We start from the raw sequence: 25,393 nt of genomic DNA, 5'->3' as shown, positions 1-25,393 counted from the left end.
TCTTCAGCTTCCAGCTCAAAGCATCACTTCTTCCGGACAGACTGCCCACGCTCGGCGGCCACGTAGTCTAGGCTTCGGCGGCACCGCGCCCCCCGCGCCCCCGCCCCGACCTTTCTACGCCCGCCATATTTTGACGTATTGTTTACAATTTCACGTAAGCTCGTTGCGGGGACAGCTGCGACCCCGGCCAGCGTCCGCGGCCGCCTTCCCGACCAGCACCCAGCCCGAGTCCGCGACGTGAACCCGCCCGACGCGCCCAACAAGCGGAGAGGGCCGGAAGTGTCGCGTTCCGTCGGGGACGCCGGCTAGGCACGAGCGCCGCGCGCATGCGCCCGCGCGCGCGCGCTAGGACAACCGGAAGTGTGGCGTTCCCGTTCCGGGGGGCTCTGGGCGGGGAGCGCCCGCGAAGGCTGCCGGGAAGCGTGGTATCTCGCTTCAGCCCGTCATTTGGAGCAAGTGCGCATGCGCTGCCTCCGTCAGCCGAGATCGGGAATATGGCCGCGCGGTCTGTATGGGCGGTCCGGCGGCTGGTGCAGCGCCTCCTGGCCTCGAAGGCAGCGTCTGAAGGCAGGTGAGCGAGGCAGGCCGCCGGTCGGGGATTGAGGATAGTGCGAGACGAGCGAGCTGGAAGGGCGGGTGCGGACTGGGGGGCGCGAGGTGACCCACCAAGCCTCGGCTGCTGCGATCCGGCGCTTACGGCCCCATTTTACAGAGGAGGAAACTGAGGCATACAGCTTCGCCTTCTTGCCGGGCCAAGGAAGGTGGTAAGAGCCGAGGTCACGTTCCGCCGAGGCGGGAACTGTTCAGCCTCGAGCATCAGTTGAATTGGGGGTGTACGTCTTCCAGCCCCCTTCCCTCCACTGGGGTGTCTGCAGGTGAAAACGGGGTTCTCCCCGCGGACTCTCTGTGGGACCCTAGGCCGGCCCCCGGGCATTCCCTCGGCTTCACTTTACCTGTCGGTAAAAGGTCGTTGCCTTGGCCTCAAAGCAAGGCCCTTTGGAGTCCGCCCTTCCACCTGCCCTCGGAGCGTGTGCACAGAGTTCCATTTCCTGCTCTTCACCTGGCGCTGCGGCACCCTTTAGGGATGACTTATCTTGCCGCCTGTAGAACCCTATGGCTAGTTCTCTTCTCTCGTTCAACCCAGAAAACCGAGGTTCAGTAAAGTTCCGCAACGTTTCCAGACTCCCAATACTCGGTAATCGTGGGACCCCGCTTGGAAGCCAGTCTCTAGAATCGGAGCTTTTAATTAGCGAGCGGTGTTCATTATTCTCAGGGACGACTCCGTGTTTAACTGCTCCTTCCTCAGAAAGAATAAAAAAAAAAAAAAAAAATGAGTTGTAGGGTGAGTAAAGGTTGAACTTCTGAAATGTAAATTAAGCTGCGGGGAATCCGGAATTTCGCGTGATTGTGTGTCACCTTTTTTATCTTAAGGCACCTGACCTGGCACCTGGGTGTGAGGTTGAATTCAGGGCTTCCGGGTTTTTTAAGTCTTTTTGGCAGTTTGTATTGTAGGGAAGTGGCCAGAAGAAGAAAGTTTCGTTCTGATAAAATTTCCCCTCGCTCCAGTTCTGAATTGAAGGGGTCATCCTCGGCTCTCCTCTTCAGACTTGGGTTTTGGCCATTTTCTCTTTAAACAGGCCCTGGGAGTACATTGACCTACTTTCAATTGGATAAATGTAGTTTGTTAGGAGGAAGGAGATATTTCATCCTTTGTGATTCGCCCCAGATTATCTATGGTGACCATGTTTTCTGAGTGCAGGGCCGGCCTGGAAAGTCCTCTTGCCCATAGCTTTGTACTGAGGGTTCCCTCTCCCTTTCTTGAAGCCAACTCCTTTTACCCCCTTTAACTCTTTGCACGGATGTCACCTCACAACTGCTTTTCAAAATACGCCAGTTTCTATGAGTAAACTATTTGTCTTAAAGACCTTTTGTATTCACAGATTGATTTTTGTTGATTTTACTTCAAATCAAATTATAAGAATCCAGGAAGCGTAATGGAAACTTCCTTTAAAGAGGAGTCAGCTGCTACAAACCAAGATGTGTAAAGTAGTCCCTGATCTAAATGCCTTCCTTTGTAAACAACTATACGTCAGACGTTTGAGCTGTATGAAATTCTGGATTACAAACATGATTAAATCAAAGACGCATTTTATTCACCTGTTTATAGTTCACAGTCTGGAACGTATAGTGTTTTATATGTATTTAATTGACTTGGTTTTACATAGAAGTGAGTTCCCAACTCAGAATTTCTCTTAACACAGGTTCTCTTTCATAAGAGCCTCACTTACGAGCTTGTGGTCAAGAAAACTTTAGAATTCTAGGCCTGACTCCAGTCTAACACAGTCCCTTTACTGGGCTTAGTTTTCCCCATTTGTAAAATGAAGGCTTGAATCAGAAATGTAAGGATTTGTGTTTCGCATTCCTACTTCTGATATTGCCCTGCTGGTTCTGGGTATTAGAGCTTGGTTTTTTCTTGCTGACTCTTGTGTCCTCACTTCTGGCTATTTGTGCTGCCTTGTGTTCAGTATCCTGGTTCAACAGAATCTACTAGCTCTGTGATCTTATGCAAGTCAGAAGCCTCTCTGAGCCTCAGATTTCTCATTTACAAAATTGAAATGGTAATATACTTTCTCTCATACACCGCGAGATGAAAAGATGACTTACGTAAAACCTGACAGTGGTGTCTGGCACTTAGTAAGTCGGTGTTGTTACTGTGACTGCAAGCAGTTTGGCTGTGTGTGATGGCGTTCCTTCATCAGGTATCACCTTCCTCCCTCTTTAGGGGATGGCCACATTCTTTCAGCACTGCCACCCAGAGAACTGCTGGTGAGGACTGCAGTTCTGAGGACCCTCCCGATGAGCTTGGGCCCTCTCTTGCAGAACGAACCTTAAAGCTTAAAGCTGTGAAACTGGAGAAGGAAGTCCAAGACTTAACAGTGAGTAGATTTTGTCTGTTCACATCCCCTCTCTGGTTGAAATACCCATGTACAGTTTTTGTGTCTGTTTTTTTTTTTTTTTAGATTAAATTTCTGGAACGCTTGGGTGGCTCAAGCGGTTGAGTGTCTGCCTCAGTGGTTGAGTGGCTCCAGGATCGGAGTCCCACATCAGGCTCCCTGCACGGAGCCTGCTTTTCCCTCTGCCTGTGGCTCTGCCTCTCTCTGTGTGTCTCTCATGAATAAATGAATAAATAAATAATTAGTTAAATTTCCTCTAATTGGCTCTTTACCTCTTATCTCATTTCTACTCTTGCTTAGTATATTAGGCAAAGTAGTCTACAGTAGTTAAAACATGTTATGTCACAGTACTTAGATACCTGATGTGACGGTAGCTTCAGAGAAGATTCAGTATGTGGCGTGTAGTAAAAACTCTGTAGATACTTGTTGAATGAGTGTGTCATTTATCATTGTACTCTGCCAGTCAGACTACATCTGGCATACTCTGCCTTACTGGGTTGACAGACACGCTTTGAGGGCGATAATTAGAGAAGTTTCAAAGCAAGACCACCCAGAATGGTAAGGAGGTAGGAAAGCATGTCTTATGAGAGCAATTAAAGAGATCAAGGATTATAAGAATGAAAAGATTAAAGGAGCTAAACTAAGTGCCTTCAAATAGATGACACGTTTTTAAAACCTACTATTGGTTGTCCTAGAGTTCAGTTCAATGAAAGAAAGAGGGTGGCAGTATTGGCTGCATGTGAAAAAGGAAGCATTCTCTGAAGAGAATGAGCTTGAAAACTGTTAAATGTTCAGAGTAGGAGGCTGAATGACAACCTATCAGGGCTGCTGTAAAGAGTAGGTTCCTCCTTTGACTTGGGATTTGTAGTAGCTGATTTAAGATTCCTACAGCTCCTTTTTTTTTTTTTTATAAAAACCTATCAAAAGGGTGAAGTTTATAAAGTAAGCAAAAAACATTTTTTCCCACCAGCAAGCATGTGTTTTCTGATCATTTTGACTCTGCTTTTGTTTAGATGAGATACCAGAGAGCTGTAGCTGATGGTGAAAACATAAGGCGCCGAACCCAGAGATGTGTAGAGGATGCCAAGATATTTGGTGAGATGTTTATTTGTTATAAAAATTAAAATACCTTTCAGTTTGGGGTGCCCGGGTGGCTCAGTTTTTGAAGTGTCCAGCTCTTTATTTTGGCTCATATCATGATCTGGATCATGAGATCAAGCCCCACATTGGGCTCTGTGCTGAGCTCTGCTCTGGGCATGAAGCCTGCTTAGGATTCACTCTGCCTTTGCCACCACCACCACCACCACCCCCTTGTGTGCAGCTGTACATTCTCTCTCTCTCTCTCTCTCTCTCTCTCTCTCTCATTCTCTCATTCTCTCTCTCAAAAAAAAAAAAAAGCTTTTAGTGTAAGGATATTTACTAGTAGTTTTGCAAACTGCACATAGTAAAAGAACACATCTAGGTCCTAAACCAGTCCTACCCTGCCCTTCCATCCACTCTTGCCATATGCTTTCTGAGCTCTTTATTGGGAATGTTGCCAGGTGAACCATTTGCTAAAATAATGCTTGCCTTCATTTTGACCAAAATCTTTGTTAATTTTTCAAGCATGTACATTTAATGTTCTAGTGTTTATGCAATCAATTCTGTTTAACTCATTAATGAACAAGTGAATCATTAAGACATTCAGAGGAGAATCCAAAAAACAAGATGCATGGCCAATCAGGAACACTAAAATTTGCCTCATAGAAGCAAAACTGGTCTATATCCGTAGTGCAGTAATCAACTCTATCTCCAGCAGATAATTTTCACTACTATGGAGAAAAATCATTTGCATTCCCATTGGTATTTATAACTTACTGATTTATAACTCAAAGACAAAGGCTCAGCCCGTATGGAAGCAGATAACTCTAGAAATTGTACTAGATCACGTCTAGTCCAATTTGAAGCCTTTGAGGGGCACCTCCTGGCTCAGTCAGTGGAACATACAACTCTTGATCTCTGGGTTGTGCATTTGAGCCCCACATTGGGTGTAGAGTTGTTTAAAACCAAAAATTTCAAATACATGTGTATTCATTTGAAGGCTGCACATTAAAAAAAAAAAAAAGTAAAAGTCTTTCAGAAATTTTTCTTTGACTACACAACATCTTATTCCAAATGTGTTCGTGAAAGTGTTAGTAACAGGGATTGAAGGGTAGAGGGCAAATCTGTGATACTCCCCTTGCTCACAGTTTCATACAGAGTATTATACTTTGCACATAGAATGAAGGTGCTTCAGGGGCCCTTGGATTGTACCTAGTCCAATCCCCTTTTACAAGTGAGCTGAAAAAAGTTAATTGGTGACAGAAACCGAATCCATTGTCTTCTGACCCCCAGTCTATTATTACTTTCTCTGTATCACACTAGTTCCTGTTCTAGGATTTTATCTGCTGTTTGTGCATGGGATTCACTTCAGTCCTGTCCTGTCCTGTCTAACCCCAGTGCTGTGGCATAGCCTTCTGCTTTTCATTCAGTGCTAGGGACATCATGTTTCATGGCTATGAGTATCAGCCAAATATTGGCCCTCAAATTGTATTACCAATGTTTCATCCAAGTTTTAGGTCTTATTTCCAACAACCAGGACAGGACTTAGCAAACTACAGCCTGTGTGTTAGTTCATAAATTACAGTCCTGAATTTCATTATTAAAAGTTTGTAGACATTTTCTTTTATTAAATAATCACCTACTGTAAGATCCTGGATTTTTGCGCTTTGTCCCACAAAACCTGAAGTACTTACTATATGGCCCTTAATAGGAAAAGTTTGCTGACCTTTGAGCTACAAGGAATTTCTGTAGCAAATAAACGAACTGTGGTACCTGGGAAGGACTTCTTGCCTGCTTGAAGGGAGCAGGGTGAGTTGGCTTACCAGAAGTCAAGCTTTGATGAGTTAGGAACGGTCTTGTATCCATTTCCTCAAGAATTGATAAGGTGCCCAGGAACAAACAAATATTAGCTAAACTCAATTTGGTAATCTAATTTATCAATTTATAGGGCAAAATGTGTCTAACAATGCACCACCAAAGTCATTTGCTTGGGTCATTTCCTTCTAGTGGCCAGGAATATTTAGAAAAAATGAAGATTGCTTGGGGAGCATGGACATAGAAAAAATAGCTTTTATTTGTTATTTAATTAATATGTAATATAACATGATCACTCTCCTTCCAGGAATAGTTTTATCTCAGTAACTCATCTTCTCTTAAACAGGTCATAAAGATTCTGACCTCCCCCCCCCCACTCCCAAGAAATGGTGCAGACACCAACTTCCTGTTGAAGTAACAGTAATTAGAATAGAATCAGAGACTGTCCAAAGAACCTGGGCTTCCATTTACCCAAATTTATACAACTTGACTGAAGAGAAGCCAGGGTTCTTTATACCATGGCAGTGTACAAGTTAGCCCAGAAGCTTACTGCTCTCAAAATTCTAGGGGATCCCTAGGTGGCTCAGCGGTTTAACACCTGCCTTCAGCCCAAGGCGTGATCCTGCGGTCCCGGGATCGAGTCCCACATCAGGCTCCCTGCATGGAGCCTGCTTCTCCCTCTGCCTGTGTCCCTGCCTCTCTCTCTCATGAATAAATAAGTAAATAAAATATTTTTTAAAAATTCTAGTAGAGTATATGTAATCTTTTAATAGCCAAGAGACCTAGTTGTTCTTTATGAGACATTCTTTTCTCTTGGGTACAAGAGTTTTGATCTAATCAGCATACTTTTCAAGCCTTTGGAGAATGAATCCCTTTTACCTTATCAGCTTATTTCATTAATAGCCATTAATATTTATGGCTGCCATCCCTAATGGAGGTAGGGGAAGTATCTTGTGGAATTTTAATCACACCAAGTCTTGTTCCCTGGAAATGCCTGCTAGTTTTACTCTTTCCTCTTCTTCACCTCCTCTCCTACACCAGACCAGGTCACAACAGCATTCCTTCACTTGGCTCTCCTGTTTCTTCTGATATTTTCTCTTCCTTCCTATCTGTCATGCCCCCAGTATCCCAAATCCATTATGTATGTTATTATTAGACTAATTTAAACCCTATTACACTTGTTTTGCTCAAGATGCTATAATGGATATCTGTGATCCAGAAGTTAAAGATAGAATTCCTGCCTCTGTCAGTTGTTCCTTCCAGAATCTAGGCAGCAAGTCTAGGAAATCTCTTCTCTGTCATCTATTACTTCCCTATAGATGATCTTCCTTTTTACCTCTGAACACAGTTAAGGTGGCTGCCTGTTTTGATATATGTCCTTAAAACTGTCCCTGGATCGGGATGCCTGGGTGGCTCAGTCAGTTAAGCGACTGACTTCGGCTCAGGTCAGATCTCAGAATCTTGGGAACCAGCCCCACATTGGGCTCCCTGCTCAGCAAGGAGTTTGCTCCCTCTCCCCTTTGTGCCACTCATGAGTGCATTCTCTCACTCTCTCTCTCTCTCTCTCTCTCAAATGAATAAATAAAATCTTTAAAAACAAAAACCTGTCCCTGGATTAAAACCAAATGAACCAAGTCCTTCACCCTTCACTAGCTCCCACCAGGGCTTTGCTGTTACCATAGATATCTGTAATGATGACATTCCTCAACATTTCTGTAAGAAAAATCAAGATGCTGCAATTGGGAGTAATGAGATTTCTCAACAACTGAGTTTACTTTTAGAACAGTTCACAACTAAAAAGATTCTAAAAGTTTTGTGGCCTGTCTCCAGCAAGTATATATAACTTCAGAGCAGCCAGTTTGGAGATTTCATATGTGGAGTGTCTTGCTTTCCCGTCCCTCTTCAGCTGATCCTCAAGAATAAACCATTCTTGAATCCCCCTTAGCACAGTCTTGTCAACTAATTTTTGTATTATTGCCTCCTGCCCCACGAAATGCCAGTATCCTGTCAGTATCTGTTGAGAACACGTCTTAGCAAAATTAAGACATACAAGAATTTCCAAAATGTATGTAACTCAGTACTAAAGGTGAATAGCAATAAGAATACAAGAAACAATGATCCAGTTTTCAAAGGTTGGGTTTCTGAGTCTCCTGCATGCAATCTTAGGTTCTAACCATCTTCCCCTTTTCCTAGTAGGCTTCCCAGTCATTTGCCTTCCAAGAGAAACACTGGTTTGTGAGTTTAATTAAGGTGATAATTGTTGATGACAATTCCTGAGTTCTTTGTGGCAGTCTTCCCACCTCCTGGGGTACTCAGGATCTAGCCACTTATCTGGGCCTTCCCCATACTCCACCCCAAGAGCAAAATGATTTCCTCACAAACAATAAAAGCGTCTGGTTTCTCTAGGAATTCAGAGTTTCTGTAAGGACTTGGTAGAGGTGGCAGACATTTTGGAGAAGACTACAGAGTACATTTCTGAAGAAACAGAGCCCGGGGACCAGAAGCTCACTCTGGAGAAGATCTTCCGAGGGTTATCACTTTTAGAAGCAAAGCTGAAAAGTGTGTTTGCCAAACATGGCCTGGAGAAGATGACACCCATTGGTGACAAATATGACCCTCATGAGCATGAACTCATCTGTCACGTGCCAGCTGGTGTCGGGGTACAGCCTGGCACTGTGGCATTAGTAAGGCAAGATGGCTACAAGCTTCATGGCCGCACCATTAGACTTGCTCGGGTGGAAGTGGCAGTGGAGTCTCAGAGAAGACTGTGAATGGCCCACAAGGAACTGCATATTCTCCCAGAGTACAGTCACCTGTGTTTCCTTTATTTATTAAATTAGGTTTGTATTGTACATGAGGTACTTCATGTGATCTGTTTTGGATTTAGTCATATTGGCTTTATTTCTAAGATACTCTACTGATTTAATGTGACCTGTTTGGTCTCATCAGAAGTCTTGCCATTTGGGCATTTGAACAATGTGACAAGTGATCCTATGGCCTTTGTCCAGATATGTTTAAGAAAATTATTTTAAAATTGGTACTCTGATGACTGTCCATTGAAAATCTTTTTAAAAGGTGGAAATGAATAGATGTTTGTGTATTTTCAACTCAATGTTTCTTTCTAATGGTCCCTGTAACAGGAATTAATAGGATCTTGTATTTCTTGGGAAAAGGAGATGATGGGGATTGGTTCAACATCCGGGTACTTAGATGATAAAGCTTTAGAGTTAAATGAAGTTAGATCATTTGGGTTGATTTTTATACACATAAATTTTTAAGACTTCCCCTTTTTGTTTTCCTTTTAGCCACCTTTTGTCCGTATCATCATCTCCAGGTAGGCCATATTCACACTCATTGTCCCTTTCCAATTCCCATTTACAAGGGCTAATTAGGGCCCAGGCAAGACTTGAAAGGCGGAGAGTATCAACAAATTCAAGATACCAGGTCCCTTTCAAGCAAATATGATCTAGAAACCTTGTGCTTTCTTTGCTAAGTTACCTTCCAATTATTTTCAGCCTCCCTAATCATTTCAGGGAAACCAAGGCAGCGCTGATAGCTAATGACCCAAATCAGTTTATGTAGATAATTTACCTACAACTTTTCTCTCCACTTCCCTTAAATCTTCCACTTTGTCAGATTTGCCTCATCATCCTTTATTAGATGATGCAGGGAGATGGTCAGGACAAAAATGTTAGGTTCTTACAATTTTTCATTTCATTTAGTTATGCCGAATTTTTTTTTATTTGTACTCACAAATCACTACCTCTCATACTGATATGCTTTATTTTCTAGTTTTTGTATCTGTCTTATGTCACACATATTAACATCTAGTTGTCTTTTATGTATTGACCTAGAATTAATGAGCCTGTGTGTTTATTTTTTTTTTCAGTTCTTACTTAGCTGGTGTTCTTTAAAGATTTGCCTAACAAAATGGGCAAGTGAATGACCTACCAATCAGACTTTATAAAAGAGGTCAGTTATGGAGATTTTAATGTTAGAAGAGGCCTTAGTGATGATCTCATCTCTTTCAGCTTCTTAAGCATGAAAACATCTTTTTACGACTGGACTCAAAAAATGTCTAAAACTAGTAAACTAAATTTCAGTGAGAACTTGAATAAGAACAACTAGATTTTAACTTTAATCATTTAAGATCCAACAGTTCGTTTTTTTTTTTTAAGATCCAGCAGTTCTGTAATGAACATGCAAATATGTCCCCAGTGGACAAATATTGTTAGATGTCCAGATTGCAGAGGTTTAGGTTTTTAAGTTACTTATCCATGAAGTAAATCCATTTCTACTAGAACTTTATGACCCCATTCCATGGAGTGGTAAAGTTACCCTCTTAGACATCATAGATAGTTCTAGCACACTCCACATATGTATCAATAAAGCCATCCCCCAATGGGCCCTGCCATCTCCACCAGAATTTGACACTTAAAAAACAAATATGTGCTTTTAAGAAGCAAACAAAAGACTGGTGGGAAGATTTGAAAACCAGAACCTCTTTGGGCTTTCCACTAAGTGTGTACTGTAAATTTAATGAGCAGTCAGATTTCGCAATAAGAATTTGTCTTTTTTTTTTTTTGCCTTCATTCCTTTGAGATTGACAGAGGTGACAAGAAAAGGAGCCAATTACAATTACCTATGTGTTCTTGAATTACTAGCTGTCATTATCAGTGAGTTTGAACAACCATAATTTTAGGTATGGAATGTTCTGAGTACTTGAAGAGTTTTCTAATATTCCTTACAGCCTTCTGTTTAGCAAGTAGATTGAGAATAATTTTAGGTTCTTTTATTATTCAGTAGTTACACAGACTTAAAAGTGTAAAATTTAGAAGATGGAGCTATAATGGTAAGAATCTCAAAAACTTAGGCTCTTGGGAGCCAGAGCAGCATAATAGAGCATAGGCTCTGGAGGTATAGACTTGAACATAAATCCCAGCCCTGTCACTGTGTGACAATGGGCTCCAGTCATTTCACCCTTCTGAGCCTGCTTCCTTGTTTGTACAATGATTATACTTCCCTCACGGTATTGTGAGGATAAATGAAATGTGTAAATTGTCTACTACAATAGGCCCTCAAATATTTATTTTTATTACTTTTTCTTACACGTGTTGTTTTGCCTATTTTTTTTTATAGCTGCCTAAGGTCTAGGGAAAGACGAAGAAGACTGGTTAAGTGCTGCTTTTCTATAAAAATTGTAATTTAAGCAATCACAGTGACTTGTTTTCCTTCAAGCTTCTGGTTTTTCTGTGTTTTTTTAACCATAACGCAAGAAACCCACACTTTCTGGAGGAACAAGAAAATTGTGTCCATGCTCTTCATTATTTTTATCTTGACGGTAAAGTGAAAAGACATCTTAGGATATGTAAGGAAGTTTTGGCTCACTTGAAGAGGGGATCGTGGTGTTTCAGTACATGGATTCTATAAACCTTTTACAGATTTTCTTCACTGCCATAAGGGGATCAGTGTACTGATAAGTTAATTGGTGCTCTTTCATGTCAAAAGGATCTAATAAGTGAAAAAGGTTCTTGTACACTAAAGCAAATCAAATGGGGAAAACTAAGAATGAAATAGAATATTCAGAAGCAACTTCAATAAAACCTGAATTGACATAACTGCAGTTCATGTGTTTAGTGTCTTCGTCTGCCTTTATATTGACATGGTCACTTCATTGCTGACTCACCTTGTCGACACTCAGCAGAGGCACCTTGAGATCCCACAGCATCCAAGCCGAGTGCACCTACTCGATGCTTGGTGTTGAAGTTTTGTCTGCTTTCCCACCTCCTTGGCCTTGATTCAGTTCTGTTTCATATTATTTCTTAGATCTGGGCTTTTGTTTTTGCCTTCCTCTCTGGCATTGCCTTATTTTCCTTATACTTGCTTCTTGGTTCTAATTGCCTTACCTGCTTCAACCACTTCACTTGAACTGCTGGATTTCTGATCCTCTAAACCAGATTACTGACACGTGCCCTTACTCAGATCTTCAGCTCCCACCAGTCCTTGCCAAGCTCTGCGTGGCTTTGTCTATATATCTGCTTCTGGTATCCACATACCCAACATCTTAGCTGAGTGGCCTTTGGAACCAGCCTTTCCAGCAGTTTGGTCTTCGATTTCATTACTCTTCCAATCTTATCTGTATACCCTGGCTCCCTAATCCATTGTTTCCCATATTCCCAGTGTTAGTGTACTCTTCTATCTGCTCAGACTGTCCATTCGGTCATGTTCACGGTGGAGGTTTTAAAACATGGCTCCAAATCTTGAATCTGGACTTTGTGGTTGACCAATAGAATGTAGGAGAAGTGACTGCTGGTTTCTGCACCCAAACCATCCTATCTGGATACTCACCCTTAGAACTCAGTCTTCAAATTAAGAGTAAACTGAAAGCAGCTTGTGGAGTGGAACTGAGCCCTAGCTGAGAGTTCAGCTGATAGCCAACACCATCTTGTCAGGCTCCTCCAGCCCCTACTGGAACAGCCCCATCTGACACCTCATGGAACAGATGAGTGGATCTTGCCAAGCCTTGCCCAAAGCACAGATTTATGGGCAAAATAAATGATTGTTACATGTAGCCACTAAGTTTTGGGGCAGTTTGTTATGCAGCAATAGAGTGATAGAGTCACCCAGCTTCACTCCTGGTCTCCTAGTGTAAACCAGTACTACCTAACAATTGCCATGTTTTATTGGGAAAGTGATTTTTCTCTGTTCCTATGCTTCTATACCAGTAGGTTGGTTCAGTAACAAATATGTAAGACCTTTTGTTTGGAGGGGGGCGAGCTGAATTTTAAAGTTTTTTAAATTTACCCTACCAAAACACTACAAGAATCGGTTTAAACCAGTGCATAAGAGAACTTGGCACAAAGTGATGAATGCTTGTTTAACAAAAAGTTTAAGAGAGGGCAGCCTGGGTGGCTCAGTGGTTTAGCTGCCGCCTTCAGCCAAGGGTGGGATCCTGGAGTCCCGGGATCGAGTCCTGGAATCGAGTCCCACATCGGGCTCCCTGCATGGGGCCTGCTTCTCCCTCTGCCTGTGTCTCTGCCTCTCTCTATGTCTCTCTGCATAAATAAGTAAAATAAAAAAAAAAAGTTTAAGGGAATATCTTGAACCATTAGGAATGAACTTAGAAAGTTTCACGTTCTGACATAAACATTGCCAAAAAGGTTTTTTTTTTTTTTTTGAGATTATAAGAAATGCATGTTTGCTCATCTACCACTTCACTAGTAACCAGCTTGGCCCTTTATGACTCAGAAAGCTGACTTAGAATCCCAGCTGTATGCTCTTTTACTATCCTCGGAATCCTTTCAGTTTCTTCTCTTAGCCATACTCTGAATTGAATGAGTTTTCCTTATTTATCCTGAAACTCCTCCCCAACTTTATTTTCTGCTCCAGGAATCTGCCCCTCACCGTGTAATGAACTAACCACCCTGAGCTGCTCTTCTTTTCTTAGAGGGTGAAGCTCAGCGGGAGCTTATCCCTCCCTCCCTCCCTCCCCTCCCCTCCCTCCCCATGCTGAAGAGACTGGGTGAAACCCTTCCCTTTTGTGTAAGTAGAAGGCAGAGACTCCAACTGCATGTGGGAACTGCAAGTGCCCGTCAGGGACGGCAGGCCCGAAAGCATCCGGCCTGGTTTCCACACACGCGGAGGGGAGCGCCCAGCCACCATGGCTGCACACGCTGGGTCAGCAATTTGCTGCGCTTGCAGACACTGGCAAGCGGCCTCACGTCCCCTATCGCACATGACTGTCACAACCACCTAGAAAGGGAGAGCAGGGAAGCCGAGGCACACCCCGAGACGGCACGTTGGACAGCTGGGAGCTGGCGCGGCTGGGCTCGCCCCGACGCGGTCCCAGCTCCGGCTCTCCGCCTCCCCCCTCCCATCTCCCCGGGCCCTGGTCCTGATGCTGAGCACCCGGAGCGCGCGCACCTGCGCGTGGGCAGGACGAGCCAGCCAATGGGGGGCCCGCACCCGGGAGGCGGGCCGGGGAAGCGGCGCCCGGCGGAGCCCGCCCGGGACGGATGCAGCCAATGAGGGCCCGGAGCTGGAGAGGGACGGCGGCTCGACCAATGAGAGGCGGCGGGTGGGGGCCGGGGGCGGGGCAGCGCGAGGGGCCGGGGGCGGGGCGCGGCGGGCGGGCGGGGCGGGGCGGGGCGGCGAGCCCTGCGCGGCCCGCGGGAGCGAGCGCCCCGGCGTGCCTCCGGATCGCCGCCCGCCATGGCCCGCGCTGCCCCGCTCCTCGCCGCGCTGGCCGCGCTCCTGGCCGCCGCCGCCACAGGCGGGGACGCCCGGCCCAGCAAAATCGGTGCGGGAAGGACCGGGTGGGGAGCGGCGCGGGGGAGGGCTGCGGGGAGAAGGGGGCGCCGCCGCGAGCAGCCGGGGGGGGGGGCAGGGGAGGCCAGCCGGGCGAGGCCGGGGTCCGCGGGCGAGCAGCCGCTGCAGAGGAGGCGAGGGCCTGGCCTGGCCGCGGAAGGGCGCCGGCCGCAGGCGGGGTGCTGACCCCGGCGGGCTTGGGCGTGGGCGTGGGCGTGGGCATGTGGCCACGGCCCCCGGGGCGGAAAAGAGGCGTGGGCCGGGCCGGCCGCGTCGCACCAGAAGGCCCGGGGCCCTGAGCGCCTGCGGTGCACCTGGCCCTTAGCCAGCTGCCCCGACGGACCACGGGGGGCGCCGGGTCCGGTGATGTGGCCCCTCGAGGTCTGTTGAGGGCCGCCCGTGCGGCAGGCGCGGTGCTCCGTAGCTCCTGCCTGGAGGAGAGCCCGCTCCCGCACAATAGCGGGCGGTCGGTGGTAAGGCCGGAGGTGCGCGGACGGAAGAGCGTCTGGCCCATCTTCCAGGCCCTGGGCGGGCCCTGGGCTTCCTAGAAGTGACATCTGAGCCCAGACGGCAGGGGGAATAGGACACGGAACCCATGGTAGGTCTGCTGCAGGTCGATCTGCTGGATGCCAGTGGAGAACTTTTAACAGCAGTCCTCTTGGGCTTGATGACGATATTTTTATTTCGAAGATTTTTCAAACGCACAGCAGAGTTGACGGAACCGGATACACAGTGACCCGTCGTGTACTCAACACCTAGGTTCTGCTTCTGCCCTTAGCAGACTCCTCCTATACTTGGCGTTATTATGTAACTATCACCCCGCCCGCCCGTTAATTCATCTTGCATCTTAGTGCATTTTAAAATAAATTGCAGACATTAGGGCACTGGACTAAAGACTTCATCATGCCTGTCATTGACTAGAGTTCCACATTTGCTTGCAGTTTATTTCTCTTCACAATTGTCATTTTTAACTCTACAAGACTCCTCAAGATTTTCCAGTCCCTCCATATATAAAATTGCCACGAGCAGAGATGCTAGGCATCTAGCATCTAGTCCCCACTACACTAAGCTGCCCTCTCTGCACCCTTGTTGGCAGGGAAGCGTATCCCATGGAGCACCACAGACTTACTAGGCTGCTAGTACAATGCTAAGGCTTCTTTACATTAGCAAACCACAGCTCAGACCATAAAGGGCTAAAACGTGGGAAATCAGTTTGGGACTGAGGGTTTAGGGTTTTTGGGGGGAGAGGGAATCCTGAGAGCTAGAGTGGTCACAGAAGGCCTCAGGGAAAATGTGGATTTTGAGCCAGACTCTGAAGGATGGGGAAGTAAGGCAGTGTCTGCGGGGCACTCCCTTCATCTCTCAGAAACCGGCAACCAAGCAAAGCACTTCAAGCTGGTCCCTGGAGAAGGGGCCTCCCCCAGTATTCCTGTCTCCAACAGTGCAGAGCTTTCTGCCTGCTTCATTCCCAGCTGGCCCTGCCCACCTGGCCCTGGGGGTCACCCAGGGCAGGACACCTGGCAATGCCAAGATGCTCTGTAGCTTTTTTGATTGTCCTCAGCTGTTTGACAGAAGCCTCTGTTCGCTCATGGTGGTTTGAACTCTACACAGGAGAGTGAGGAGCTTCCTTTGAGGATGGCTTCACTCCCAGACTGCTGCAGGGTCAAATCTGAGTACCTCTGTGTGATGCTGGACCCCTTCATGCCTGCCCGCCCCCAGCCACCACTGTTCCACACACCACACCCTGCTCGCTAGGGAGAATGTCTCTTTGCTGCCTGGCAAAGCCGAGTGTCCTGCAGGGTCCAGATCAGACTTACTTTCCCTGTGAAGCCTGTGTCCACATCCTTAGGCAGAATTGGTTGCTTCCTCCTCAGGATTCCCTGGAACCCTGTTGGACTTGGTCACACATTGTTGCAGGTCATTGTCACACGTTGTTGCAGGAGTCTGCCCATGCCTTGCACAAGCTCCAGAGGACAAAAGTCCTGCTTGATTGTCTTGTGCCTGAGCACATCTTATCATGGATCAGAGAGTGCGTGTCAGTCTGCGGGTGTTGAATGAGCTGCTCCTCAATGAGGTGAGCTCTTCCGCTTCCCAGTGGGCAGCCTCCAGGCCTTGTGATATTAGTTCCTCTGAAAAATGGATAATCTGGGGCTCTGTCGCAAACGGGAAGGTCGTAAAAGGTTAAGGGCATTCTTGGACATGGCTTTGTAAACACTGAAAAGGAGGAAGTGGTTTGCTTTTTTCAAGATGCAACAAATACTTAGCTTTACCACCTGCCAGGATCTGGGGGCATAGTGAGCTGCTCTTGGTCCTTAAACGGACCAGTGGAAGATAGTGTGCCAAGCACAAGGCCCCAGGGGAGGAGCGTGTGCTGTAGGAATATGTGGGAGTAATACCTGACCTGTCTTAGGTGAGCCAAGCGAGCCAAGCTATAATTCCACTTGAGGGCCACAGAAGCAGTAAGGCAAAAGGCGACAGCATTCCTGACAAAGGGAGCGATGTAGGCAAAGGCACAAGTGTGAGAGAGCAGTCCTGGGTTCCATGGCCAAAGAAGTCGAGGTGGACAAGAAGGTGGAGCACTGGGGGCTGGGGCAGGGAATACATAAGTAAATAGAGGCCAGATCATAAGGAACCTAGTATTTTTTGCCTTCTTGACAGTAGCTAGTTGTCCGTCATGGGTCCAATATGGGTCTAGTAAGGATTTACTAGATTTCTCTCCTTTTTTCTTTGAACAGACTGCCGGATGAGAAGGCCGTGTCTCCAATTGTGGGAGGTGCAGCTGTCCGGTTCAGTAGCTTCATAGCTGTCTTGCTGTCTTTGCACAGTGCTATTGAGCATTAGTAACTACATTAGGATCTGCCTGGACAATGGTGCCTAGTAACCCCTCAGCCCACATTGCCAGTGCAACACTTTTATCTGTGGCTTGGATGACAACACTCATGGCATGTGAACCAAGTTTGCATATAGCAGGAAGGCAGGAGGCATAGTAAAGACAGTGGATGATAATAAGATCCCAAAAGATCTCAAAGCTGAAACTGGAACAAGAGTCCAAACCGGTATAGAGGGCCCTGCATGGTAGTGAGCGGCCCATCATGGGGTGCATTCCAGTCATGGTAAACACGGATGTAGAAGTGATTTAAGTGTCAGGTGGTAGATTGCACTAGAACAAGGGTTGGCTGACTTCTTCAGGAAAGGGCAAGGGAGTAAATACTTGAGGCTTTGCAGGCCATACAGTCTCTGTGGCAACCACTCACCTCTGTCGCCCTGGCGTGAAAGCAGCCATAAACAAGCTGCAGAAAGAGGCTGCCTGTATTCCAGTAGAACTGTTTGCCAAAACAGTCGGCCTAGATTCAGCTTGTAGGCGGTAGTTTGCCAACCCCCAGGTTCAGGAGTGGTTTCCAAATACTGATCTAACCTAACAGTACCTGCCAGTGACCAGGTTTCCACCAGTTTGTAGTGAAATAATCAGGGCAATGTAAGGAGTTCATATAAAACCAAAGGTATTCTCTTTAAATGATCATCCAGAATTTTAAGATTCTTTCTGGCTAATGTGTCTTTTTCAATATAAAATGAGGGTCACAGTAGGTGACAATTTTCAGATTGTCCTTTGCTCTTTGTTTACTAAGAACTAGCCTTCAGATTGCATTTTTGAGATGTGATAGGCCTTTGAAATGCAAGGGCCTGGGAACCACCTCCCAGGGCGCTGGGAGAGTGGGACCTGCAGCCTCACGCCTGTGCCCTGTCTCTCCCCACTCCGTGCCCTGTCTTCCCGCTCCGTGCCCTATCTCACCCCCTCTGTGCCTGGTCTCTCCCCTCCATGCCCTGTCTCTCCCCTTGCCTGCCTCCTGGGCCTGCGGACAGCCGTGGTTGGGGCCGGAATTGGGGGCTCTGCTGTGGCCCATTTCCTCCAGCAACACTTTGGCCCCCGGGTGCAGATCGACGTGTTCGAGAAGGGGACCGTGGGCGGCCGCCTGGCCACCATCTCAGTCAACAAGCAGCACTATGAGAGCGGGGCCGCCTCCTTCCACTCCCTGAGCCTGCACATGCAGGACTTCGTCAAGCAGCTGGGTGAGTGCACCGTCCTGGGCTCCAGTGTGTTGCACCCAGGGCTGGCGGCAGCCACTGGGCTCTTCCCAGATGGCCCCGAAGGTCAAGGTCAGAAGGTCATGTGGCCCAATCTCCTCGTTTTACAGATGGAGCAGCTGAGACCAGAGAGGGGAAGGAACTTGCCTGAGGTTACACAGTGAGTTAGTTGCAGAGCCGGGATTAGAACCCAGGTTTGACCCCCAAGCCAGTCTCTTTCCCTTTCCATTTGCTTCCTCTCCGTAGCCATGATCATAATGGCTTCCACATGCTATGTGCTTGCCAGGTACCTGACATCCTTCTAGGCAGTATGTAGGCATCGCCTCACCCCCAATCCTCCCTACCAGTCCACCCTCCTACAAAGCAGGTGTTGTATCTCCTGAGGAGAGGAAGGCTCGGAGGATATCTGCACCTCCACTAATGAGTCAGAGCTAATTCAACGCCAGCAGCATCTAGCAAAACCACAAATACGGATACCGTGTGACACACAAACTCTACCCCTCAGAAGTGACCCTGCAGGTGTACTTGCAGATGTGCTAAGTTGTATACAAACAAAGCCATTCATTACAGCATTGTTTGTAGTACCAAGAGGTTGAAAATATCCCACCTGCCCACCCACCTGGATCTGAGAGTGAATGTTATTTAGGTAAACAGCAGACTGTTCAGCAGCCAGATTGGGGAAGTCCTTCTTGTCCAAGTATAGAACAATCTCCAAGACACAGTATGTCAGTAAGGTGCAGGGTAGCATATAGTATGTAGGGGGCGGAGGAGGAGTAACTCCTAGATATATATGTACTTACCAGTGTTGGCAGAAAATATCTCCAGAAGGATGCTGAAGGAATGTTTCTTCCAGGATGGGGAACCTGGTGGCTCAGGGACAGGAATCGGGGGGAAAGAAACAAGAACCCGTGACCTGGGGCAGAACCTCACTCTCCTAGAACCTCACTCCTCCGCTTCTACATCTTTAACTGGGGACGCTGCCACCTGTTCTACTTCTTTTCAGCTCTGGGACTGCCAGCTGTAGCCTGTGGATGGTTGCAAAGACCCGGGCCTCCTTCCAGGTGGGCCTGGTGGCCTGGGCTGCCATGTGAGAACAGGCGCTGGGGCTGCCAGTCCCTGGACATTCTGGGATGACCTCTGAATTCCCCTGGCTCATGACTGAGTTCATCCCTTTTGGAAAAAACAATGGGATGTGGTCCATTCTTTTAATGTACCTGTCTTGATGTACCAGCCAGCCCAGTGCTTCTGTTTACTGTTTTAAACAAGCAGCACAGGTGAACAGACCAAAGTGTGTTCTAGTCCCTTTCATGGAGCCAGTCCATTTGCATCCTTCAGGGGGACCTTCAGTTTCGCTCAGGCACTGCTAGATCTCCTGTGGGGGGCCCTCAGAGAGGGATCTGAGGGGCTCCCTGCTGTCTCCTCAGGCCTGAGGCACCGGCGAGAGGTGGTAGGCAGGAGTGCCATCTTCAGTGGGGAGCACTTTGTCCTGGAGGAGACCGACTGGTACCTGCTGAACCTCTTCCGCCTCTGGTGGCACTACGGCATCAGCTTCCTGAGACTGCAGATGTGGGTGGAGGAGGTCATGGAGAAGTTCATGAGGTAGGGCTGGCCAGGCCATGGGGAGGGTGCTCCAGCGGGAGCCAGGAAGAGTGATGGGGAGGGAACTAGTGGGGCTGTAAATTGTCAAGAAGGAAAGGGGGGACTTGCTGGTGGGGTGAGTACCCCACACAATACAGTCCTGGTGCCCGAGGAAGCGAGGCATGTACTGACTCGGTGCGGGGATGTGTCTCCAGTGTGGTCATTCTAGCTTTCCTTCCCTCCGCAAAACTGAGGAATGAGGGGGCTTGCAAATGCAGCCACCTACAAGGGCATACCTGGGGGGGTGAGTCAGTGGAAGCAGCTGGTGGAAGAGAAGGGTGGGGAGTGGGGCGCCCCGAAGAACAGGGCTCATCTGAAGGGGGCAGCTGTCACTGCTAGGGCCAGCGATGGCCAGGTGTGAATGCCGACCACATGTGGCTGGGTCTTCCAGCTTTTTAGAAGAAGCTAGAGATGCAGAGTTGTGTATGAAATCTCCTGGTTTTTCAACCAACTCATAAATCCAAACGAAGCACATCCGTAGGCCTCATGCAGCTTGTAGGCCATGCACCTCTAAGCCCGACTGTCCCCCAGTTTAGTTTTCTCATCTAGAACAAACTCCTTTTTTCACCACTTCCCTCCTCCTTGGGCCCCAGCCTCCTGCCCCACTCCTCCAGATAATGAGGACGAGTGGTCCCATGTCACTCTGTCCACTTCTCGCCATTCACCCACTCGCCAGCTGGTGCTCCAGGTCTCCCCTGCAGGTCCTCCCTGCTTCCTGGCCTAGGCACAGACATTCAGGATGACCCCTCAGCTTCCTTGCTGGGTCCTGGCACTTCACCACTCTCCCCATGTCACACCTCAGAGTAGTTGTCATTTAGCAGAGCCATGATGTGAAGCCAGGTCTAGTGGGGTTCCAGGGTATTTGCCCTACCCTCCATGCTGTCCCTATAGTTGGGGCCCTCCAGAGTGGACAAATAGGCCAAATAACCACCTCCTCTCTCACCCCCCCCCCCCACATGGAGAGGAGGGGCGGGGTCCTTCTGGGCCTCCTGGGTGCAGTCAGCCAGGAGTAGGGGGTCAGCCAAAAGGTCTTTCTGCATGAGAGCTCCAACTCTGCGTGTCTTCCAGGATCTATAAGTACCAGGCCCATGGTTACGCCTTCTCAGGCGTGGAGGAGCTGCTCTATTCACTCGGGGAGTCTGCCTTCGTCAACATGACCCAGCGCTCTGTGGCCGAGTCCCTGCTCCAAGTGGGTGTCACTCAGCGCTTTATTGACGACGTGGTCTCTGCCGTCCTGCGGGCCAGCTATGGCCAGTCTGCAGCGATGCCCGCCTTCGCTGGTGAGCCTCTGGCCCTTGGCCTCCTACCCTCCCCTGGCCCATGGTGCCCAGAATGGGCTGGTCTCCCTGTAACAACCTCACGTTTACCAGGCTCAGTACAGTTGCTTACACACCTTATTGCCTCAACCCTATTTCATTCTGTCATTGGTCCTCCGGGCTGGCAGGAGATGGTGTTCACCCCGCTTCTCAGATGTGGAAGCAAAGCTCAGATCTTAGGTCCAGTGTGTTTCCACCAGTCCTGATTGGGCTGGTTCCAGGACGTGCCCCACTGGGGCCAGCGGCATAGGCAAAACCTGGCAACCCCCAGCGCGGGCCAGGTCCTTCTCTTCTCCTAGCCGCCTAACACGAAGGTGCCAGTTCAGTCCTTGGTCCTCTCCTCAACTACTCACACTTCCACCCACCGACTCCCAAGCATGACCTCCAGCCCAGGCCTCCCTCCAGGCTGCAGACTCACACATCAGGTCCCACCGTTATGTCTCCACTGGGAGGCCTGGGGAGCACTCAGTGTTGCCAGACCTGAGCTCTCCTGACCTTTCCCCTCAAGTCTGCCTCTCCTAGAGTCTTCCCAGCTGGGTTGGAATAGCTCCTTTCTGTTGCTCTAGGCCAAACCTGGCCTCGTGCTTTCTCTCATACCCATCACATGGTAGGTCAAGAAATCTCATCTGCAAAAAGACAGAAAGGAAGAAATCTCATCTACTTTGCCTTCCACATATATCCAGAATCTGACTGCTTCCCACCACCACGTCCTTCCTGGTCTAACCTATCAGCATCCTTCACCCCATTACTGCAAGTCTGCTGCCAGGCCCCCCTGCCCCCAGCTGGCTATTCTCAATGCATCAGCTGGATGATACTTTTAAGAAACCCGCGTCAGGTCAAGCCTGCATGTAAAACTCCGTGAGGGTTCCCACCTGCCTCCAAGTAAAAGCCAGAGTCCTCTTAATGGCCTACAAGGCCCTCTGTGGTCTAGGCCCCACCACCTCCCTGCTCACTCACCCCAGTCCAGCCACTCCGGCCTCCTTTGCATGTCTGTGGGGTTCCAGCTGCCCTCGAACCTTGGGGATTTTGGCTGGCCATGCATCCACCTGGAACATTCTTCCCTAAGACAGTCATAGTAAACTCTTGCTCCCTACCATGTCTCTGTGCAGATGTTCCTTTTCATTGAAGGTACCCCACCACCCAGTTTTCAGTTACATGGATGCCTCCTCCTGCCCCCAGCAGTGCCAGTCTCCCTACCCAGCAGTGCCATCAGCTTCTAGCCACCTATTTCATTTACTCCTTTCCTCTCTTCCCACTAGAATGTAGGCTCCCCAAGGGCAGGAAGCTCTGTCTCCTTTGTTTACTGATGTATCCCAAACCCTTAGAACAGGGCCTGGACCATTGGAAGCATGGGCATGGGCAGCCCAATTATGTTGAATAAATGGATGGAAAAGTTTGTATTTAACAAGCATCTCCCTCGTGCCCAGGATGCTATCCCTCTGGCTGTGAGCATGGCTGCCTCCTTCCCTGCCTTCAAGTCCCACCAGGTGTCCCCTCAGCGAGGCTCTCGTTCTCAGTCTTCCAATATTTTGTGTGTATCCTTTGAGATATAATTCATATATAATTCACCCATTAAATTTTTAAAAGATTTTATTTTTAAGTAATCTCTACACCCAACAAGGGTCTCCAACTCACAACCCTGAGATCAAAATTCATACGTTCCACTGACTGAGCCAGCCAGGTGCCCCCAATTCACCGATTTAAAGTGAACAACTCAGTGGTTTTGAGTTGTGCATCCATTATTACAGTCAAATTTAGAATATTCTCATTGCCTCCAGAATACCCTATACCTATAGCCATCACCTCCCCAACAAGCCCTCGTCCCCTGCCTTCTAGCCCTGGGTAACCATAAATCCACTGTGTTTCTATGGATTTGTCCCTTCTGGACATCCTGTATAAATAGAATCTTACCATCCATGATCTTTTACAGATGGCTCTTGCACGGAGCTTATTTTCACATAGCATTGTGAATTTTGTTGTATTTGTGTCATCTCTCTGTGCCCGTGTTGGGAGTCTTGGCCTGAGACGGAGGCTCAGCAGGTAGGATGGGGCTGGACTCTCCAGCCGTACAGCCCAGTGATACTGAGAACCCACTGGCCACTCTCCCCCTTTGCCCAGGAGCCATGTCATTAGCCGGGGCCCAGGGCAGCCTGTGGTCTGTTGAGGGAGGCAACAAGCTGGTTTGTTCCGGTCTGCTGAAGCTCACCAAGGCCAACGTGATCCATGCCACAGTGACCTCTGTGACCCTGCAAAATACAGGTGAGTGAGCGGAGCAGGGCGCGTGGCCACTCCCATTTCCTAGACCAGGAACACTTCCACCAGTCTATCCCTAAACCCTGGTCTGTGAAAGGCTGCAGAGTGGTTCCAAAAAAGCCATTGAGAAGCCCCAGCACTGCCGAGTGACACCAGAGGGCACTGTCGTCCTGATTCAAATGTCGGAGCCAGAAAGCTGAGCCCTGCATTCAGCCAGCCCCAGTTCATTTGACCACTGAGGACTTTGAGACTCAGCCTTGCCCAAGTCCCTCCAGCTAGTCAGCTGCAGAACTAGAGCAAAAACTCAGGACTCCTGACTCCCAGTCCAGTGCTCCCCCTGCAGCCACACCAGCATGGAAAGCCCAGGACCCACGATGCAGACAGCCCAGCTACACTCAGAGCCCCACACCTTCTGCGTTGGGCCTCAGGTGGAGATCAGTAAGTAGTGGACAAGAAATAAATGGACTTTTGTGCTCTATTCTGTCTCTTTCTAGAAGGGAAACCCTTATACTATGTAGAGTATGAGAACGAGGTGGGCAATGGCTCTGACTTCTATGACATCGTGGTCATTGCCACCCCCCTGCACCTGGACAACGGCAGCAGTGGCATCACCTTTGAAGGCTTTGACCCACCCATCGATGCTGCCCAGGGCTCTTTCCAGCCCACCGTGGTCTCCTTGGTCCATGGCTACCTCAACTCTTCCTACTTCGGTTTCCCCGACCCTAAGCTTTTCCCCTTTGCTAGCATCCTCACCACAGATTTTCCAAACTTCTTCTGCTCTCTGGACAACATCTGTCCTGTCAACATCTCAGCCAATTTCCGGCGGAAGCAGCCTCAGGAGGCCGCTGTTTGGCGAGTCCAGTCCCCCAAGCCACTCCTGCGGTCCCAGCTGAAGACCCTCTTCCGTTCCTATTACTCCGTGCAGACAGCCGAGTGGCGGGCCCACCCCGTGTATGGCCCCCACAGCACCCTCCCGCGCTTTGCCCTCCATGACCAGCTCTTCCACCTCAATGCCCTGGAGTGGGCGGCCAGCTCTGTGGAGGTGATGGCTGTGGCTGCCAAGAACGTGGCCCTGCTGGCCTACAACCGCTGGTACCAGGACCTAGACAAGATTGACCAAAAGGATTTGATGCACAAAGTGAAGACCGAGTTGTGAGGGCTCCACAGTGAACCTGGGGCCATCCATCCCCTGCTGAAGATGGATCCCACCCCCTCCTCTCCTACCCCCTGACCCCCACAGCGGCCTCAGTTGTCCAGGCTGTGCTACCCTGCCAAGCCTTTCCAGCCCCTCATGTGTCAAGCTGCTTCTCTTTCCAGCGTGGGTCCAGATGGCCCACTCTCTGCCTCTCTATCTTAAGGACTTTCACAGCATTTGCTTCATTTTAAGGAGGACAATAAGAGAAGGGAAGGAAATTCAAGCCTAGGTATTCATTTTATTTATTTTTTTTTAAGAAGAAATAAAAATTCATCCTCTCCAGCTTCTTCTGACTTGGTTTTCTAACTAGAAGACAGGGATAACTGGGAGGAAATAAGGGGCAGAGAATGTGGAGTCATATTTCTTGATTGCTTTTCATTCCCTCTCCCAAAATGTACGTGAGGCAGCACCCACAATGAAACACATGTACCAGGGGTGCCTGGGTGGCTCCATCAGTTAAGCACCGGTCTCTTGATTTGAGCATAAATCAAGATCTCAGGGTCCTGGGATCCAGCCCCACATCGGGCTCTGCATTCAGCAAGGAGTCAGCTTGAGATTCTCTCCTGCCCCTCCCCTTGCTAGTTTCTCTCTCTCTCTCTCTCAAATAAATTTAAAAAAATATATAGGGATCCCTGGGTGGCGCAGCGGTTTAGTGCCTGCCTTTGGCCCAGGGCGCGATCCTGGAGACCCCGGGATCGAATCCCATGTCGGGCTCCCGGTGCATGGAGCCTGCTTCTCCCTCTGCCTATGTC

The 25,393-nt window shown here is 48.5% G+C and overlaps 2 protein-coding genes across 3 annotated transcripts; both read left to right on the top strand.

Annotated features, from left to right (window-relative positions):
• The first annotated feature begins 414 nt into the window (after positions 1-414).
• GRPEL2 (GrpE like 2, mitochondrial) lies at positions 415-11,472 on the top strand. Its single transcript, XM_025435201.3, has 4 exons — positions 415-571; positions 2,783-2,936; positions 3,968-4,049; positions 8,256-11,472. The coding sequence occupies exons 1-4, from the start codon at positions 495-497 to the stop codon at positions 8,618-8,620; spliced, it is 678 nt and encodes a 225-aa protein (XP_025290986.1). The 5' UTR covers positions 415-494; the 3' UTR covers positions 8,621-11,472.
• A 2,532-nt stretch (positions 11,473-14,004) lies between these two features.
• PCYOX1L (prenylcysteine oxidase 1 like) lies at positions 14,005-24,923 on the top strand. Of its 2 annotated transcripts, XM_025434700.3 has the most exons (6): positions 14,005-14,148; positions 18,018-18,224; positions 19,664-19,838; positions 20,946-21,157; positions 23,312-23,452; positions 23,941-24,923. In XM_025434700.3, exons 1-6 carry the CDS (start codon positions 14,061-14,063, stop codon positions 24,600-24,602), a joined length of 1,485 nt encoding a protein of 494 aa, XP_025290485.3. In that variant the 5' UTR covers positions 14,005-14,060; the 3' UTR covers positions 24,603-24,923. The 2 variants fall into 2 exon arrangements, with proteins under 2 accessions (XP_025290485.3, XP_048965214.1); XM_049109257.1 differs by lacking the exon at positions 18,018-18,224 and having other exon boundaries at positions 14,020-14,148.
• The last annotated feature ends 470 nt before the right edge of the window (positions 24,924-25,393 follow it).

This window comes from Canis lupus, chromosome 4 (assembly GCF_003254725.2).
Source record: "Canis lupus dingo isolate Sandy chromosome 4, ASM325472v2, whole genome shotgun sequence".
Taxonomy (NCBI): domain Eukaryota; kingdom Metazoa; phylum Chordata; class Mammalia; order Carnivora; family Canidae; genus Canis; species Canis lupus.
This window is presented reverse-complemented; position numbering and strand designations above follow the sequence as displayed.

Excerpts from the sequence above, each read along its gene's own strand:
- PCYOX1L (XM_025434700.3), top strand. The coding sequence starts at position 14,061 with ATGGCCCGCGCTGCCCCGCTCCTCGCCGCGCTGGCCGCGCTCCTGGCC. Across the intron at positions 14,149-18,017 it reads CGCCCGGCCCAGCAAAATCG|CCGTGGTTGGGGCCGGAATT; the intron begins GTGCGGGAAGGA and ends GCCTGCGGACAG. Across the intron at positions 23,453-23,940 it reads TGTGACCCTGCAAAATACAG|AAGGGAAACCCTTATACTAT; the intron begins GTGAGTGAGCGG and ends GTCTCTTTCTAG.
- GRPEL2 (XM_025435201.3), top strand. The coding sequence starts at position 495 with ATGGCCGCGCGGTCTGTATGGGCGGTCCGGCGGCTGGTGCAGCGCCTC. Across the intron at positions 572-2,782 it reads AAGGCAGCGTCTGAAGGCAG|GGGATGGCCACATTCTTTCA; the intron begins GTGAGCGAGGCA and ends CTCCCTCTTTAG. Across the intron at positions 4,050-8,255 it reads AGAGGATGCCAAGATATTTG|GAATTCAGAGTTTCTGTAAG; the intron begins GTGAGATGTTTA and ends TGGTTTCTCTAG.